This window comes from Salvelinus sp. IW2-2015, unplaced genomic scaffold (genome assembly GCF_002910315.2).
Source record: "Salvelinus sp. IW2-2015 unplaced genomic scaffold, ASM291031v2 Un_scaffold2106, whole genome shotgun sequence".
Lineage (NCBI taxonomy): Eukaryota > Metazoa > Chordata > Actinopteri > Salmoniformes > Salmonidae > Salvelinus > Salvelinus sp. IW2-2015.
In genome coordinates, this window is record NW_019943444.1 from 23,080 (window position 1) to 41,709 (window position 18,630).

Genomic DNA, 18,630 nt, shown 5'->3' on the forward strand with positions numbered 1-18,630 from the left:
CATCGCTCGCCCCTCTGGCCAGACTTGTCTAAGTTTGATTAATACAATTTGAAATCATCCCTCTATTTAGCTCAACTTTGGCTTAGAGTATGAGATGATTCGTGGAAGGAAAATATGTGGAGTTGTGAAGCACTGAATGCACTGTTATAGCCTGACTAAATACCTACAGTACTGCAGCTAGAGCAAGGAGTTATGAGCTACAAAATATTATACTCCAGCATGTAAGAGTGGAACAATCGATTATTAGCAAAGGGTTCCCTTCCATTCATGTAAAAGCAAAGAGAACCCCCTCAACATTATATTTTAGAATTTGTTTGTACTGTAACATTCATGTTGCCATGGAGAAGGTTCCAAATGCATTGTCATCATTTCAGACAGTTCACACCTTTTGTGTGGGCGTGGTTATAGCTAAAAATTACAAAGATGAATATCAAATATGTCATGCATAAAATGATTTAATAGGGAGCATAATCTGAGATGCACAGGAAAAGAGATGCAGCCATTAGGAGAACAAGTGGATTGAAGTTATATACTGTACTTTAGTATGAGTGCAACTGGCACGAGAGTAAAGGACTCTGGGAAGTCGCTTCATGAGAGGACCATAGAGTGTCGAGAGAATGGCTACCTTCTCTCTGGCAAGAAGATTGGAACAGGTGCTTTCTCCAAGGTCTACCTGGGGTACGCTACCCCAAATAAGATCAGTAAGAACTACAAGCTGGCCAATGACCTGAGGAGCAAGAACCACAATATGGTAAAGTACTGTTTTTCTGCCACATTGTTACCACGGTAAATCATTTTAAAAGGCATTCTCAACTTCATTTAATGTGCATAACATTAGCACTTTTTTATATCCAAACCTTATATTTGCTGGACATGTGTTATAACAATAGTATCTAGCTAAGACTAGCACTGCAGTGACACTTTAATAACAACCTTGCTGTAATCTTTATGAACTGTGTGGATGAGGACGTTCACCCATACAACCATAAATTGTTCAGGTGGCTATCAAAATCATCTCTATCAACGAGGCTCCCCTAGAATACTCCAAGAAATTCCTACACAGAGAGATATATGCTCTGAACGCCACGTACAGACACCCAGGGGTGGTGAGTGTTGTTAAGGTATCAAACACCAAAAACTTCAGATTGATATGCATTACCATTCAAAAGTATGGACACCTACTCATTCAAGGGTTTTTCTTTATTTTTACTATTTTCTACATTGTAGAATAATAGTGAAGACATCAAACCTATGAAATAGCACATATGGAATAATGTAGTAACCAAAAAAGTGTTAAACAAATCTACATATTTTATATTTGAGATTCTTCAAAGTAGCCACCCTTTGCCTTGATGACAGATTTGCACACTATTGGCATTCTCTCAACCAGCTTCATGAGGTAGTCACCTGGAATGCATTTCAATGAACAGGTGGGCCTTGTTAAAAGTTCATTTGTGGAATTTCTTTCCTTCTTAATGTGTTTGAGTTAATAAGTTGTGTTGTGACTTGGTAGGGGTGGTATACAGAAGATAACCCTATTTGGTAAAATACCAAATCCATATTATGGCAAGAACAGCTCAAATAAGCAAAGAGAAGTGACAGTCCATCATTACATTAAGACATGAAGGTCAATCAATGCAGAAAATATCAAGAACTTTGAACATTTCTTTAAGTGCAGTTGCAAAAAACATCAAGCGCTATGATGAAACTGGCTCTCATGAGGACTGCCACAGGACAGGAGGACCCAGAGTTACCTCTGCTGCAGAGGATAAGTTCATTAGAGTTGCCAGCCTCAGAAATTGCAGGCCAAATAAATGCTTCACAGAGTTCAAGTAGCAAACAAATCTCAACATCAATTGTTCAGAGGAGACTGTGTGGGTCGAATTGCTGCAAAGAAACCACTACTAAAGGACACCAATATGAAGAAGAGACTTGCTGGGGCCAAGAAACATGAGCAATGGACATTAGACCACTGGAAATCTGTCCTTTGGTCTGATGAATCCAAATGTGAGATTTTTGGTTCCAACCGCTGTGTCTTTGTGAGACGCAGAGTAGGTGAACAGATGATCTCCGCTTGTGTGGTTCCCACCGTGAAGCATGGAGGAGGAGGTATGATGGTGCTATACTGGTGACACTGTCTTTGATTTATTTAGAATTCAAGGCACACTTAACCAGCATGGCTACCACAGCATTCTGCAGCGATGCGCCATCCCACCTGGTTTGTGCTTAGTGGGACTATCATTTGTTTTTCAACAGGACAATCACCCAACACATCTCCAGGCTGTGTAAGGGCTATTTGACCAAGAAGGAGAGTGATGGATCAGATGACCTGGCCTCCACAATCACCCGACCTCAACCCAATTGAGATGGTTTGGGATGAGTTGGACCGCAGAGTGAAGGAAAAGCAGCCAACAAGTGCTCAGCAAATGTGGGAACTCCTTCAAGACTGTTGGAAAAGCATTCCAGGTGAAGCTGGTTGAGAGAATGCCAAGAGTGTGCAAAGCTGTCATCAAGGCAAAGGGTGGCTACTTTGAAGAATCTAAAATCTAAAATACATTTTGATTTGTTTAGCACTTATTCGGTTACTACATGATTCCATATGTGTTATTTCATAGTGTTGATGTCTTCACTATTATTCTACAATGTAGAAAATAGTAAAAATAAAGAAAAATCCTTGAATGATTAGATGTGTCCAAACTTTTGACTGATACTGTACATTACCATTCAAAAGTTTGGGGTCACTTAGAAATATCCTTGTTTTTGAAAGAAAAGCAAATTTTTTGTCCATTAAATAACATCAAATTGATCAAAAATACAGTGCAGACATTGTTAATGTTGTAAATGACTATTGTAGCTGGAAACGGCTGATTTTTTATGGAATATCTACATAGGGGTGCAGAGGCCCATTATCAGCAACCATCACTCCTGTGTTCCAATGGCACATTGTGTTAGCTAATCCAAGTTTATAATTTTAAAAGGCTAATTGATCATTAGAAAACCCTTTTGCAATTGTGTTAGCACAGCTGAAAACTGTTGTCCAGATTAAAGAAGCAATAAAACTGTCCTTCTTTAGACTAGTTGAGTATCTCCATTGAACATGCCTTTTAGTCCAGGAATAGGCCTAATCTGGCTCTGGGAAACTGGCCCTTAGACACCTAAATGGTTTTGCAAGAACGTTTTGATGTGATGTCAAGCATGCACCTGCATCCAGAGTGTGTACCATAGAATGTGTACCATAGAAATCGAATCATTAGGTAAATAGATTATATTTATGTGGTGGGTACTCTACTTTTGAACAGGTCCAGCTGTATGACATGTTCCGTTCACTGAAGCGGTTCTATCTGATTCTGGAGCTGGCTCTGAGCGGAGACCTTTTAGAACACATCAACGCCGTGTCCCATAGCAAGGGCAGCCCGGGCCTCAGTGAAGAGGAGGCTCGCAGGCTCTTCAAACAGATAGTCAATGCTGTCATGCACTGTCACAACAACCACATAGTACACAGGTAACACCTCACTGTCTGCCATAACAACCACATAGTACACAGGCAACACCTCACTGTCTGCCATAACAACCACATAGTACACAGGCAACACCCTCACTGTCTGCAATAAACAACCACATAGTCAACAGGTAAAACCTCACTGTCTGCCATAACAACCACATAGTACACAGGTAACACCTCACTGTCTGCCATAAACAACCACATAGTACACAGGTAACACCTCACTGTCTGCCATAACAACCACATAGTACACAGGTAACACCTCACTGTCTGTCATAACAACCACATAGTAGACAGGTAACACCTCACTGGTCTGCATAACAACCACATAGTACACAGGTAACACCTCACTGTCTGCCATAACAACCACATAGTACACAGGTAACACCTCACTGTCTGCCATAACAACCACATAGTGCATGACTGCTACAACAATCACATATCGTAGTTTACAGGTAATACCACAGCAACCAAACACAGGTCATCAAGCACTGTTGCAGGTAATGTCAATATGTCTTGCATTCACCATGACGATGTCCTTTTCCTGTTCAGAGACCTGAAATGTGAAAACATACTGTTGGATGAGCAAGGATTTGTGAAATTGACTGGTAAAATAACCATGCACTCCAATAACCACCTCACCAGACAGGTTTTTTAAATCTAGCCTATGGTAAAGCCATGTGCATCACTGACTCTGTGTGTGTGTGTGTGTGTGCGCGCTGTGCCTGGCAGACTTTGGCTTTGCCAACCACTACACAGACAGGAGTGCTCTGATGAACACCTTCTGTGGTTCCGTGGCCTACACTGCCCCAGAGATCCTACTGTCTCGCAAATACAACGGAGAACAAGCTGACCTGTGGAGCCTGTGAGTCATCAGACACACATTCCATCCAAAATGGCACCCTATTCCCTATTTAGTGCTCTGCTTTTGACCATGGGCCCTGGTATAAAGTAGTGCACTATATGGATTAGGGAGTCATTTGGGACACAACCTCGACACAAGTCTCACACTTCATTAAATAGCTATATGAGTTTCATTCCACAACTTCTACAGAACAACTTTTCTCATTGGTCCAAGTGCACCTGCATACTAATTGCTTACTGTATATACTGACAGTCATGTTATCAATAAATCACACTGTCAAGGGGGCATCACATATCCCAACTGTGATAGTTTTGAACACAACTGTGTCTTCTGCGTACTGGAAGTTAGTTGGCCGTGTCTCTCCTCTCCATCTCCAGAGGGGTGATTCTGTATGCCATGGTCACAGGGAAGCTGCCCTACCATGAGAAGCACCCACGCAAACTGGTCCAACTCATCAGGAAAGAGCTGCCGTTCCACCACCCAGTTTCTTCAGGTATTCTGCCAGCAATGAACAGGGGCCATAGTCATAAAGCATAAAGCAAAACGGTTTGCCTTGGAAAGAAAGCGTACCCAAACGCATTCCAGCCCAGCTTCAAAAAAATAAATGCCTTCATCAATTTCTGAAATTTGCATCTGTATGATTATTATAGAACAATAGTAACACAAAGTGGATTATTTGGGGGGGATGTGTGCCTGTCTTTACTTGTTGACATGTGTATTCATTTAAAGTCAATAAAAATACTTTTGACATAAAAAGATCCAGTCCTAATGTTCCCTGGCTGTCTGTGCCCCTCCAGGCTGCCAGGACCTGATTAAGAAGCTGTTAGAGTGGCAGCCCACRGCCCGCCTGCCCCTGGACCAGGTCAACACACACCAGTGGATGATGCCTTCCATGACCGGCCTGCTATACAAGCTGCGTGCCACCAGGAGCGACATCACCCACAAGAACAAAGCCCTGGACAAGAAGCTTAAAGACGGTGAGATGTTCCCTCTGTCACTCCATAAATGGTGCCCTATTTTCTATATACAGTGGCAAGAAAAAGTATGTGAACCCTTTGGAATTACCTGGACTTCTGCATAAATTGGTCATAACATTTGATCTGATCTTCATCTAAGTCACAACAATAGACAGTCTGCTTAAACTAATAACACACAATTATATGTTTTCACGTCTTTATTGAACACACTGTGTAAACATTCACAGTGCAGGGTGGAAAAAGTATGTGAACCCTTGGTTTTAATAACTGGTTGACCCTACTTTGGCAGCAATAACCTCAATCAAACGTTTTCTGTAGTTGCGGATCAGACAACGGTCAGGAGGAATTTTGGACCATTCCTCTTTACAAAACTGTTTCAGTTCAGCAATATTCTTGTAATGTCTGGTGTGAACCGCTCTCTTGAGGTCATGCCACAGCATCTCAATCGGGTTGAGGTCAGYACTCTGACTGGGCCACTCCAGAAGGCGTATTTCCTTCTGTTGAAGCCATTCTGTTGTTAATTTACTTCTGTGTTTTCGGCCGTTGTCCTGTTGCATCACCCAGCTTCTGTTGAGTTTCATTTGGAGGACAGATAGCCTTACATTCTCCTGCAAAATGTCTTGATAAACTTCAATTCATTTTTCCGTCGATGATAGCAAGCTGTCCAGGCCCTGAGGCAGCAAAGCAGCTCCAAACCACGATGCTCCCTCCAACATACTTTATAGTTGGAGGTTTTTATGTTGGTGTGCTCCTTCGTAACGACTCAACTTTAGTTTCATCTGTCCACAGAATATTTTGCCAGTAGCGCTGTGGAACATCCAGATGCTCTTTTMCAAACTTCAGACGTGTAGCAATGTTTTTTTTTTGGACAGGAGTGGCTTCTTCCGTGAACACCATTCTTATTTAGTGTTTTACGTATCATAGACTCGTCAGAGATGTTGCAGAGATTTCTAAGTCTTTAGCTGACACTCTAAGATTCTTAACCTTATTAAGCATTCTGCGCTGTGATCTTGCAGTCATCTTTGCAGGACGGCCACTCCTAGCGAGAGTAGCAACAGTGCTGAACTTTCTCCATTTATAGACAATTTGTCTTACCGTGGACTGATGAACATGAAGGCTTTTAGAGATACTTTTGTAACCATTTTTAGCTTTATGCAAGTCAACAATTCTTAATCTTGGSTCTTCTGAGATTTATTTTGTTCAAGGCATGGTTCTCATCAYGCAATGCTTCTTGTGAATAGCAAACTGAAATTTTGTGAGTGTTTTTTATAGGGCAAGGCAGCTCTAATCAACATCTCCAATCTCATCTCAATGATTGTACTCCAGGTTAGCTGACTCCTGACAGCTAAGTCATTAGCCTCGGGGTTCACATACTTTATCCAAAAATACAATCGTGTGTGTTATTAGTTTAAGCAGACTGTGTGCCTGTTGTTGTGACTTAGATGAAGATCAGATCTAATTTTATGACCAGTTTATGCAGAAATACAAAGGGTTCACATACTTTTCTTGCCACTGTAGTGCACTACTTCCCTAAGGCCTCTGGTCAAAAGTAGTGCACTATATAGGGAATAGGATGCCATTTGGAATGGACTCTTAGTCCTYTTCTTTCAAGCAAGTTAACACCATAATTATTTTAGATGGCATGACATTTTTGTAAATTACTGTTATACATCATGTAAGGTAGATATCTAGCAGTATGTGAAATACTACTACTACGGTTCTTTGTCTATATAAACCAGCTTCAGCAGGTAGCCTAGCCGACTAGGTGAAAAATCTGTCGCTGTGCCCTTGAGCAAGGCACTCAACCCTAATTGCTCCTTCGCAAACTCGGTCCTGGGACCCGCCTTGGGTGCACGTTTTGGTCAAATAAGCAACTCATCATCATCATCAAGCTTTGATTATTTGAATKGGCTGTGTAGTGCTAAAGCAAAAAACAAAACGTGCACGGGGGCCCCGGACAGAGTTTTAGAAACCCTTTTCTACAAGACTAAAATGTTATAAAGTCACTCTACCTAGCATGTTGAAATACAGAGCCGACTGGATGTGTTATAAAGTCAGTCTACCTGGCATGTTGAAATACAGAGCCGACTGGATGTGTAACAGGCCGCTCCTGCCACTCGGGCCCTGGCACCCCCACCCGTTCATCCTTCAGACACACCAGCCTGCCTGAGAGGCCCCAGCAAACTGTAGTGGCCCCCCACTACCGCCCTGGGGCCAGCAGCGCAGGCTGCCATCGCCGTGAACCGCCACAGGAGAAGAGAGAGGAGCCGCCCTGCCCCAAGCCCCCCTTGGTGTCCCCCTGTCGGCTCCTGATGAGACCCACCCAAAGCCAGAGCACCAACACCAACCGTCTCTTCGTGACCCGGCCCCGGCCGCCCTTCGCCCCAAAGCCCTTCCACAACCTCCCCAACTTCAGGAAGCCTGGCTCGGCCAACAGGCAGCTGCATAGCCCCTCAGGCAAGCTGACAGCAGCCGCACCCCCAACCACCTTCTGAGGTGTTCTACTCCTRGGTACTAGCCTAGGGGGATGCTAACCATGGACTTCTTCCATGGGCTCAATCAAGTGTGACGGAAACATTTTGGGATTCGTACAGAAAACAAAATCAAGGACATACGCCTTTCGTTAAAAATAAAATTACATTATTTTAATCGATTTAAGACTTTGTGGTGTGAAAATACAACTGGTTTCAGATTGCACACAGTCCTTCCGAGTCCTGATTTCATGCCGTTTGTTGTTGTGATGTCCAGAATTTTCTGTTAAATGAGTTAGCAGTTGATTCCATTGTTCATAAGATGGTTGACCAGTTTAAATGTAGAAAAGACCACCTTGCTACATCATCCTCACTATGCCAGCACACTGCTGTGACTTGTCTGGATTTAACAGATCTTCCTGCTCCTTCTCCAACTGCTCCTGCTCCTTGGCATCCATGTCTTTGAGCTTCACCTCCACGTCCTCAGGAATCTCCACCTCCAACAGGTTCTCCATGTCTGGCTCTGGCTCGTCCCCGATCAGCACCTGGCAGAGACATGTGCATTCACACATGCGGATAAAAACACACTTTTTTTTTCTTCTTTTTTTTTTTTAAGTGTCTTGACCTCAACTCTCAGTCGAATGCTGCCTTGGCTTTAAGATCTTCCTATCCAGTATTTTGGCTACTTCAGTGAAAAACAGAGACCAAAATATTCCAATACATCCTCGACATTACTGCAGACTGTAATTGACAACGAATTAGCCCAAGAAATGTCAGAACAGCATCGGGGCAAGCTCCAAACAATTGAAGAAAAACTTAGTGGAAATAGTTTTTTTTAAAGTAATATGATAAAACGTTACAGCCTTGTTATCCACAAGATTCAGCATAAAAACCCCATTAGTCTTGGATAAATATCACGCTCGGATTTCAACTCGCTAGATTTGGATGTTTTATGACAGTGATTAAAACTGGCTGGGTAGCTAAAGACTGAACTTGTGCCTCTGGACCACAGTTCAAAAGGGATCTCCGAGCTGTTATGGAGTGTATCAGGGTTTTATTTTTATGCGAGACCGAGTGACATCTTTTCCACTCGGTCGTTCCCCACTACAAGACTGCCACCGCAGTGCAGAGCAGGCACTAGGCAGGAACGGAACAGTGGAAGCTTTTTCCAGCCAATCAGAACATCCTGCSTGCGTCCCAAATGACATCCTATTCCCTATATAGTGTGCTACTTTTGGCCAGGGCCTATAGGACCCCATATAATGTAGGGAATAGGGTGCCATTTGGAACGTGGACTCTGTTTTCTTAAACCTGCCGATGCTGTAAATTTCAGCACTCAGATGTCATGAGATTCATTGGCGCCATAAGATTGGGTTGTCTTACCAAGCACAATAAGAAGTCATGAAAAGAAAATAGTTGTTCTTCCTGAATGTAACGGTTACCAAGGTGCAATGGAGGGTAAACGCAAGTAAACGCAGTTCACTCATTTTTTTTTCTCAACAGTTTACCCACCTTTTGCTGAAAAATGCATTGAAAGTATAGTAAGCGTTACCTTTTTCACTGCATCCGGCGATCAGAGGAATACCCACCTTTTTCTTCCACCACTACATACAGTGGGGAGAACAAGTTTTTGATACCTGCAAAATCGGCAGTGTTTCCTACTTACAAAGCATGTAGAGGTCAATTTTTATCATAGGTACACTTCAACTGTGAGAGACGGAATCTAAAACAAAAATCCAGAAAATCACATTGTATGATTTTTAAGTAATTAATTTGCATTTTATTGCATGACATAAGTATTTGTACATCAGAAAAGCAGAACTTAATATTTGGTACAGAAACCTTTGTTTGCAATTAGAGATCATACGTTTCCTGTAGTTCTTGACCAGGTTTGCAAACACTGCAGCAGGGATTTTGGCCCACTCCTCCATACAGACCTTCTCCAGATCCTTCAGGTTTCGGGGCTGTCGCTGGGCAATACGGACTTTCAGCTCCCTCCAAAGATTTTCTATTGGGTTCAGGTCTGGAGACTGGCTAGGCCACTCCAGGACCTTGAGATGCTTCTTACGGAGCCACTCCTTAGTTGCCCTGGCTGTGTGTTTCGGGTCGTTGTCATGCTGGAAGACCCAGCCACGACCCATCTTCAATGCCTCTACTGAGGGAAGGAGGTTGTTGGCCAAGATCTCGCGATACATGGCCCATCCATCCTCCCCTCAATACGGTGCAGTCGTCCTGTCCCCTTTGCAGAAAGCACTCCAAAGAATGATGTTTCCACCTCCATGCTTCACGGTTGGGATGGTGTTCTTGGGGTTGTACTCATCCTTCTCTTCCTCCAAACACGGCGAGTGGAGTTTAGACCAAAAGCTCTATTTTTGTCTCATAAGACCACATGACCTTCTCCCATTCCTCCTCTGGATCATCCAGATGGTCATTGGCAAACTTCTAATGGCCCTGGACATGCGCTGGCTTGAGCAGGGGGACCTTGCGTGCGCTGCAGATTTTAATCCATGACGGCGTAGTGTGTTACTAATGGTTTTCTTTGAGACTGTGGTCCCAGCTCTCTTCAGGTCATTGACCAGGTCCTGCCGTGTAGTTCTGGGCTGAACCCTCACCTTCCTCATGTCATTGATGCCCACGAGGTGAGATCTTGCATGGAGCCCCAGACCAAGGGTGATTGACCGTCATCTTGAACTTCTTCCATTTTCTTTAATAATTGCGCCAACAGTTGTTGCCTTCTCACCAAGCTGCTTGCCTATTGTCCTGTAGCCCATCCCAGCCTTGTGCAGGCCTACAATTTTTTCCCTGATGTCCTTACACAGCTCTCTCGTCTTGGCCATTGTGGAGAGGTTGGAGTRTGTTTGATTGAGTGTGTGGACAGGTGTCTTTTATACAGGTAACGAGTTCAAACAGGTGCAGTTAATACAGGTAATGAGTGGAGAACAGCAGGGCTTCTTAAAGAAAAACMAACAGGTCTGTGAGAGCCGGAATTCTTACTGGTTGGTAGGTGATCAAATACTTATGTCATGCAATAAAATGCAAATTAATTACTTAAAAATCATACAATGTGATTTTCTGGATTTTTGTTTTAGATTCCGTCTCTCACAGTTGAAGTGTACCTATGATAAAAAATTACAGACCTCTACATGCTTTGTAAGTAGGAAAACCTGCAAAATTGGCAGTGTATCAAATACTTGTTCTCCCCACTAACTGCCAAGGTGCCATGACGACAGCTGGGAAACCCCAGCTCTGGACTGGGTTGTGGATAAGACACACCACCAACAGCTCACCATGAGGTTGCTGTTGTATTGATTTACTATGTTTTTGTATCTTAGTTCAAACATAAAAATGTATGTAAGTTACATTCATAGTTTACCTGTATGAGCTTCTCACAAGCAGCGGCCACGTGAGGCTCCTTTTCCCAGTTGTGGAACTCCCTCATGATGGCGTAGACGTTCTTGGCCTTCAGAATCTGCCTACCTACTTTGGTAGCTGTCAACTGGGTGCAAAAGAGACACACGTAAAGATATGAGTATTTCCAGCAAGCAACCTTTTTTTTTTTTGCTGTTAAAAACAGTTTGGATTATACGGAGAAACAAAGCTTTACTGGTTCAGTGACACAGATGGTTAAGTGTTGGTGGAAGCATGACATTGACTCCAGGTGACACCAACCAGTATCATGGTCTCAATGAGCATCTTGCGAATGTCGGGATCRTCCTCTCTTTCCTTGTCCTCTGGTAAGTACTGGAGGTCGACGGGTAACCCTTCATTGAATAAGAACAAAGTACCATCAGTACTAGGCTATATTTTCAATGCAGATACCTTGAACTGCAGTAGCAATATACATTGTCTTCAAAGTATTCAGACCCCTTTTCTTTTTCCATTTTTCCCCCATTACAGCCGTATTGTAAAATTGATTAAATAAAAATCCTCAATCTACACACAATAACCCATAATGTCAAAGCGAAAACAAGTTTAGAAATACCTTATTTACATAAGTACTCAGACCCTTTGTTATGAGACTCAAAATTGAGCTCAGGTACATCCTGTTTCCTTTGAACATCCTTGAGATGTTTCTACAACTTGGAGTACACCTGTGGTAAATTATATTTATTGGACATGATTTGGAAAGCCACACACCTGTTTATATAAGGTCCCACAGTTGACAGTGCATGTCAGAGCAAACACCAAGCCATGAGGTCGAAGGAATTGTCCGTAGAGCTCCGAGACGGGATTGTGTRGAGGCACAGATCTGGGGAAGGGTACTAAAAAATGTCTGCAGCATTGAAGGTCCCCAAGAACACAGTTTCTGAATGTCCTTTAGTGGTCCAGCKAGAGCCCGGARTTGAACCCGAGCAAACATCTCTGGAGACCTGAAAATAGCTGTGCAGCGACACTCCCCATACAACCTAACAGAGCTTGTGAGGATCTGCAGAGAATAATGGGATAAACTCCCCAAATACAGGTGTGCCAAGCTCGTAGCGTCATACCAAAGACTCAATGCTGTATTCGCTGCCAAAGGTGCTTCAACAAAGTACTGAGTAAAGGGTCTGAATACTTATAACTGTGATATTTCKGTTTATTTGTAACACATTTGCTGTCATTATGGGGTATTGTGTGTAGATTGATGAGGATTAAACACAATTTAATAAATTTTAGAATAAGGCTGTAACAATGTGGAAAAGTCAAGGGGTCTGAATACTTTCAGAAGGCACTGTATCTATGTTTAGCTAGCTAATAAATACCACATACACACACAGTATGTATTATGTTGTTTACACTACTGAGTGTGGGCCTTGTGACGCCCACCATCTCTCTAGGAGCTTGGCTCTTCTCCGGCCTCCGGCTGCTTAGCCTACTATACTGGTTAACATTAGTATGTTCCACAAGAGTGAAACATAAAAACAGATTTCTAACTATTTTATGTGTTCACCGCCTTCGAACCGACGCTGAGTACAGCACAAATTCACAACTTTCTTGGAAGGATCTTCAACAGTTTCCATTTGGGGCCCCTCTAATCTGACGTTAGCCTGATGCGAATTGTGTCTACTCATAATGCAAAATAAAATAGGGTGGTGCCCTGAAATTCCACCTGTCATCTGCACAGAACAAACACACTGCCCCCTATGGACGAGAGGGCCACTGCAGCAGACATGGTCATGTCCCAGACACAAAGTCCTTTTAATAAAAAAAAAATCCTTCTGTATTTTATTGTTTTTCAGAGACAACAGGGAGATGGGAGATAGAGTAGGGGCCGGTAGGTGCCTGGATTTGTACCCACGCTTGGGGGGGGGTTGTATATGTGCCGAGGGCGAGGGGGGGTTAAACCGCAAGGTCACTCAGACAGGAACAATGATTTACCTTCATTCTCCTCGTCAGACAGRTCCTCAGGCCCAGCGAGAGGCAGCAACAGGAAAGGCAGAATGTCCACCGCATCACTCAGCAACCACTCATGATGAGCTMGGGYAAAAAAMAAAATTAGGAGTATGCAATTGAGATCTTCCCATTGATTACAAGGTAAAAGCTCTACATATCTAGAGCATTTATCGMAAATTAATCCTACTCAATTCAACACAAAACAGGCATAAACTATGAAGGTTAAAACTGACTGTCGTACACCTATTAAGATGTGTGTGAGTCTTCCTCCCCTACCATGATCAAAGCAACAATTTCTCAGAGTGCCAATGACTCCCCCTCGTCTGATTGTTGAGGCCTGGTATTGGGTGTAGGGAAGGAGCCTCTGAACTACACACCTGTGGAACATCAAAAACACACCACACACACACACACACACACACAGAGTGAGTGGTCTTCCATAAGCAACATGCTGGATGATCAGCAAAAGAAAGGAAGCACTTTTTATGGGGCAGAAAAAGAAAGCACCAGGGCCCATATGCTTTAAGCGTCTCAGAAAATTAGTGTTGCTGATCTACAATCAGTTTATCTTTAAATCATAATAGACACTGAATACAGGACTGGATTTACAGCTCTTCAGGCCTGTATAACATTGGTGTTACTGGATTATGAGAGAAATCAAAGACATAATCTAGCCCTGGATCTCATGAGCTAACCACCCAGCCACTGACCTCTCCTTATCCAGGATAAAGTGTCTGGTCTCGGGCAGCTGTGTGAGGTTGGAGAGGAGGGGGCCCAGATAATGGAGCGATGCCTGCTTGTTGTAGCCCTCAGTGCAGAAGATGTCCACTATCTGCGCCAAACCTATCTCCTGCTCCTGCATAGCCTTAAACACCTCTTTACACGTCTTCACGTGCCGCGACAGGTTAGTGAGGATCGTACAGATACGGTCCGCAAACATAAATTCTGGGTCCAGGAGGTTTTTAAACAATATAGGGAGGAAGTCCGAGTCTTTGATCAGCGGTTGGTGCATGGTCTCATCAGCCGAGAGGTTGATGAGAGAGTGGTAACAGTCTTTGACGATAGCYATGGAGGGGTCGGTAGTGAGGGTCACCAAGGCTTTAAGGAAGTCAGGTTTTGTCTGTAGGTAGCGACAGCCATCCCTGTTGCCAGAGAGGCCCAGGAAGTACTCAGTAGCCTGGCCCTTGACGTCTGGCCTGGTGTCCAGTGTGAGGAAGGACAGCAGCTCTTTGGCCTCTACCTCACTCAGCATGTTGGTGGTCAGTAGAAATATTGTAATCCAAATCTTAAGAAATCCCAAAGTTGACAGACACAGGGTTACAGTTCATCACCTGTAAAGATAACTATCTACAAAGAGAGAGAGGAAAACGAGAAGCAATAATAGCTAACGTTAGCAAGACAATGTACCTAGCTAGAACACAACATAAACATACAAGACAGTTGRGAGGTGCATCCAAAACAAGAACCCCAGCAAGCTGACACAACATAGTCCGTAAAAGAATTGTGTCAAAACTCATGCTGTCATGGCATGATCATCACTTTGAGTCATTTCGATCGTTGTAGCTAGTTAGTCGGTCGAAATTAGGATAACGTTAGCTAGGTTCTAACTCATCCACAACCACACGACTTTATTGAATGTTAAAAATATATAAAACAAAGTAGCTTGCTAGATAAATAGTTCTGTATTTTAAAAAACGATCGTGCGGTTCTATAAAGTTGATAAAATGTTAAAGCACACTCACATCATCCTCATGCGCCTTTCCATGCTGATAAATACGTACTTCCGTATTTTGAAATTACATTTTACWTCTCCAATAGGATTACGGATAACCAACATATACCCGCCTTCAAAAGTAATCCTTCCTTCTGATTGGTGTTTACTTCCTCAGCAGCCTTCCATTGATAGATAGGTGGACGTCACTTTTACAGTGCGCTAAAATTGTGGAAATATCTGCTCGGTACAATAGTTAGCTATGTCATTTTCCTGGTGTAAGAAGCAGAATTAACCCCKTTAAGGCAGCGTTTATGATGATTTATTATTTCCCGCAGTCAGGTAAGAAACGTCAGACTTATTTCGTTTGAGATGACGGCCTTTTGGGACTTTTTTAACCCACTGTTGTAGCTTTAGCTCAGAGAGTCAGATGGCTAAGGCTAACGTTACGTTAGCTGTGTCTGCTCTCTGTATTGACGTTGTTTACATTCTCATATGTAGCTCTTGTCTGAAACCTTAGGTAGCTACTACGTTTATAATGAATGCTAACAATGATTGGAGTATTACTGTCATGAGAGCCAGCTGTTTGGATACTGCTGAAATCACTGACTTATATATTTATATAGATACCGTTCACTTTCAAACTTGCACAAACTTGCACAAACTCTCTGAACTCTAGTCCAACATGTCATATTTACAACAAATTGCTACCGGATGAATAATTAGTATTATAGCATCTCAGCAAACTAATTCCTAAAAGGTCGATAATATATCTGTGGAAGTGATGGATCGATACAATGATGTCAAGATTCTTCTGAAAACCTGGGAGCAGTCATTTGTTCAAGAACATCAAAGAAAGCCCAACAAGGTAGCTAGCTATGTAGCTAGTTATCTATTCAATTTCTGTATCATGCATTACTCGGAGACTACAGTAACTAACATATTGTCTTTCCATACTCTGCAGCCAGACAGCCATACCCTGTAGCTGGAGCTGCCGACAGCCATACCCTGCAGCTAGTGCTGCAGACAGCCATACCCTGCAGCTGGTGCTGCAGACAGCCATACCCTGCAGCTGGTGCTGCAGACAGCCATACCCTGCAACTGGTGCTGCAGACAGCCATACCCTGCAACTGGTGCTGCAGAACAGCCATACCCTGCAGCTGGTGCTGCAGACAGCCATACCCTGCAGCTGGTGCTGCAGACAGCCATACCCTGCAGCTGGTGCTGCAGACAGCCATACCCTGCAGTGGTTGCTGCAGACAGCCATACCCTGCAGCTGGAGCTGCAGACAGCCATACCCTGTTATCCCCTCTGCCAAAGCCAGCCTACACATGTCAAGACCCCCTGGCCTCCAATGCAGACAGGGACAGAACACCCAGACCAGCTACCGGAGGAGCCCTTTGAGCCCTTAACAGCCTTCACGCCCTCCAAGCTATGGTCTCCTGCAGCGGGGGCATCCTCATCATACAGACAGGCAGGCAGCAGGGCCCAGCAGCTCAGACAGACCTTCACCAAGAGGCTGACCTCTGTAGACAGCAGCTGGCTGGAGAGATGTCAGGTGTTTGATGAGGTGGATGACGCAGAGAAGCCGGTTGTGGATAATTTGTTTCTTGCAGCCAAAAGGGGAGGTGCTGGCAAGGGAGAGATCGCAGGACGTTCCGCCAGTTCCTTTGTCACACCTTCCAGGCAGAACGAAGGAACCACTCTCCTGGGGGAGAGGGCTTCCAAGAGTACCATGCCACAGGATCTGCCTTCTCCTGACGAGCACCAGCCCCAGATTGGTGGTGGCGTAACGTCTGCAGCAGACCCAGCCAGTCTGTGGCCCGCTGGACAACGCTCCTCATTAGGGTCTGGCTCTGGAGGAGGAGAGGATGGAGAAACCAGATCAGGTCTCAAAGGACAGGCAGAGGGCGGTATGATAGAAGAGACCGCCGTCGGCGCCACCACTGCCAAGAAATCTCGAGTGAGGGCCAGAAAGGGCCGGGGAGGAGGGGATGTGGAGGAGGCAAGAGTGTTAACGCAGCCACCGCAGGCCGAAGGTGATGAGCTCGGACTGGAGAAGAAGGGTACAAAGAAAAGAGGTGGAAAAAGACAAAGGAATCCTGACACAGATGGAGAGAACCTTGCAGGCACGGAGAAAGAGGAGTGGGTGGTGAAAAAGAGGAGAAGGACAGATAATGCCCCCCAAGCGAGGAAGAAGGCTAAGACAGGTGATGGAGACGTCAGCAACCAGGAGGATGGTGATGTCACAGAGAAGGAAGTGGTGAAGCAGAAACCAAGGGTTCCACAGGAGAACCTCCTAGGAGAGGTGGATGAAGGAAGACATCAAAGCTGCCAGGAACAGAGGGAGCAACACTATGAGACCTAAGTGGGTTATACTCTATATTACCCTTAGACTACTAATATATTTCAACAAACAATATTATTTATATTTACAAATTGACCTATGCACTTGTGAGAGRCCCTTTTAAATASATATTCCTCATTGACTYTAATTGTCATATAACTGGACCTTAATTCTACAAATGTAATTGTTTTGTATTAATGTGATTTTTCTGTTGCTCCATTCATCTATCCAGAGCCACCAAGAACTCGGACGGTAACTTTGTGAAGATCAACCTGAAAAAGCAGTCTCACGTCAAAGTTGAACAGCATACTGTCCCTGCCTAGGAAGACAGTATGTATATATGAAATCAGTATATAGCAGCATTTGTCCTGTTTTCTCTCTGTTTCAGTTGACCATGGATAAGTTCCAGCTAAAGGGGGAGAGGTTTGGAGGGCCAGACTCAAGGTTTAGAGGGGGCTTCAGCAGAAGATGCAGAGGAGGGTTTAGAGGCAGCTTCGGAGGGTTCAAACGTCCAGGTGACAGCTGCTTCAAGTGTGGAGGCACAGGACACTGGGCTATGAACTGCAAGGGCAGAGGTGAGAGGTCACAGGACACTGGGCTATGAACTGCAAGGGCAGAGGTGAGAGGTCACAGGACATACATCACACGGTCGTGTGACGACTGAAGAATGCTGTAACAACTCACTATAAGCCGTGGTACAAATTAGCTTGTTTAGATGATTGGTTCCTCAGAAACTAGTCTCATTTACCACGTCATGCTTATCTTTACTAAGTTGATATATAAAATACTGTGCGACCCGGTTTTCTTTGATGCACCTGAGGTCTGTTAGGTCAGGTGCAACATTACAGAACATTCCGATAGAAATGTATTTTGTTCAACAGATCTGATTCTCTTGCCTATACAATAGTAATTCAGCTCTCTACATTACATTTCTGTCTGCAACATTTTGTAAGTTTCTCCCTATTGAATACATCCCTGTACCCTGTGAATGTTATATATTGACTGTTATATAACCCCTATTTAACCTTTTGTGTGCCCCTCCTGTTTCCAGTTGCAGCTCCAGTAGACAGTGCTGCTGCTGATGAGGCGTCTGCGGTTGAGGAGGGCCCTCTGAGCTGCCAACCTGGAGGAGGTTGCCGGGCAACAGGAACTCTGCGTTCCCAGCCTCTGGGTATGTCATTGTCACCCTGTCTGGTGATGAGATTACTTTAGTGAAAATGTGAGGCAGATTCTCTTTCAACTCAATCAAAATATTCCCAATGTACATACCAAATGGCACCTATTCACTAATTGTGCACTACTTTTGACCTTATTCCTTATAGCCCTGCTCAAAAGTAGGGCTCTGTGAAGGGGATAGGGTGCTATTTGGGACACGCATACTTTG

At 44.0% G+C, this 18,630-nt stretch overlaps 2 protein-coding genes and 1 pseudogene across 5 annotated transcripts; 2 read left to right on the forward strand and 1 right to left on the reverse strand.

The window, feature by feature from the left end:
- The first annotated feature begins 544 nt into the window (after positions 1-544).
- LOC112072958 (testis-specific serine/threonine-protein kinase 5-like) lies at positions 545-7,839 on the forward strand. The gene is made up of 8 exons (XM_024140331.1): positions 545-751; positions 999-1,106; positions 3,300-3,502; positions 4,055-4,110; positions 4,235-4,367; positions 4,745-4,860; positions 5,165-5,344; positions 7,448-7,839. The coding sequence occupies exons 1-8, from the start codon at positions 545-547 to the stop codon at positions 7,837-7,839; spliced, it is 1,395 nt and encodes a 464-aa protein (XP_023996099.1).
- Positions 7,840-7,962: 123 nt separating this feature from the next.
- Positions 7,963-15,001, reverse strand: LOC112072955 (protein HGH1 homolog). 4 transcript variants are annotated; one of them, XM_070439988.1, is made up of 8 exons: positions 14,931-15,001; positions 13,899-14,535; positions 13,465-13,565; positions 13,174-13,272; positions 11,485-11,576; positions 11,176-11,311; positions 9,658-9,799; positions 7,963-9,538 (listed from the first exon to the last, which is right to left on the reverse strand). In XM_070439988.1, the coding sequence occupies exons 2-8, from the start codon at positions 14,438-14,440 to the stop codon at positions 9,496-9,498; spliced, it is 1,155 nt and encodes a 384-aa protein (XP_070296089.1). In that variant the 5' UTR covers positions 14,441-14,535; positions 14,931-15,001; the 3' UTR covers positions 7,963-9,495. The 4 variants fall into 4 exon arrangements, with proteins under 4 accessions (XP_070296089.1, XP_023996096.1, XP_070296090.1 ...); XM_070439989.1 differs by having other exon boundaries at positions 9,497-9,538; positions 9,683-9,799; XM_024140328.1 differs by lacking the exon at positions 9,658-9,799 and having other exon boundaries at positions 7,963-8,360; positions 11,189-11,311.
- Positions 15,002-15,093: 92 nt separating this feature from the next.
- Positions 15,094-18,630, forward strand: part of LOC112072959 (ATP-dependent DNA helicase Q4-like) — a 44,449-nt pseudogene continuing 40,912 nt past the window's right edge.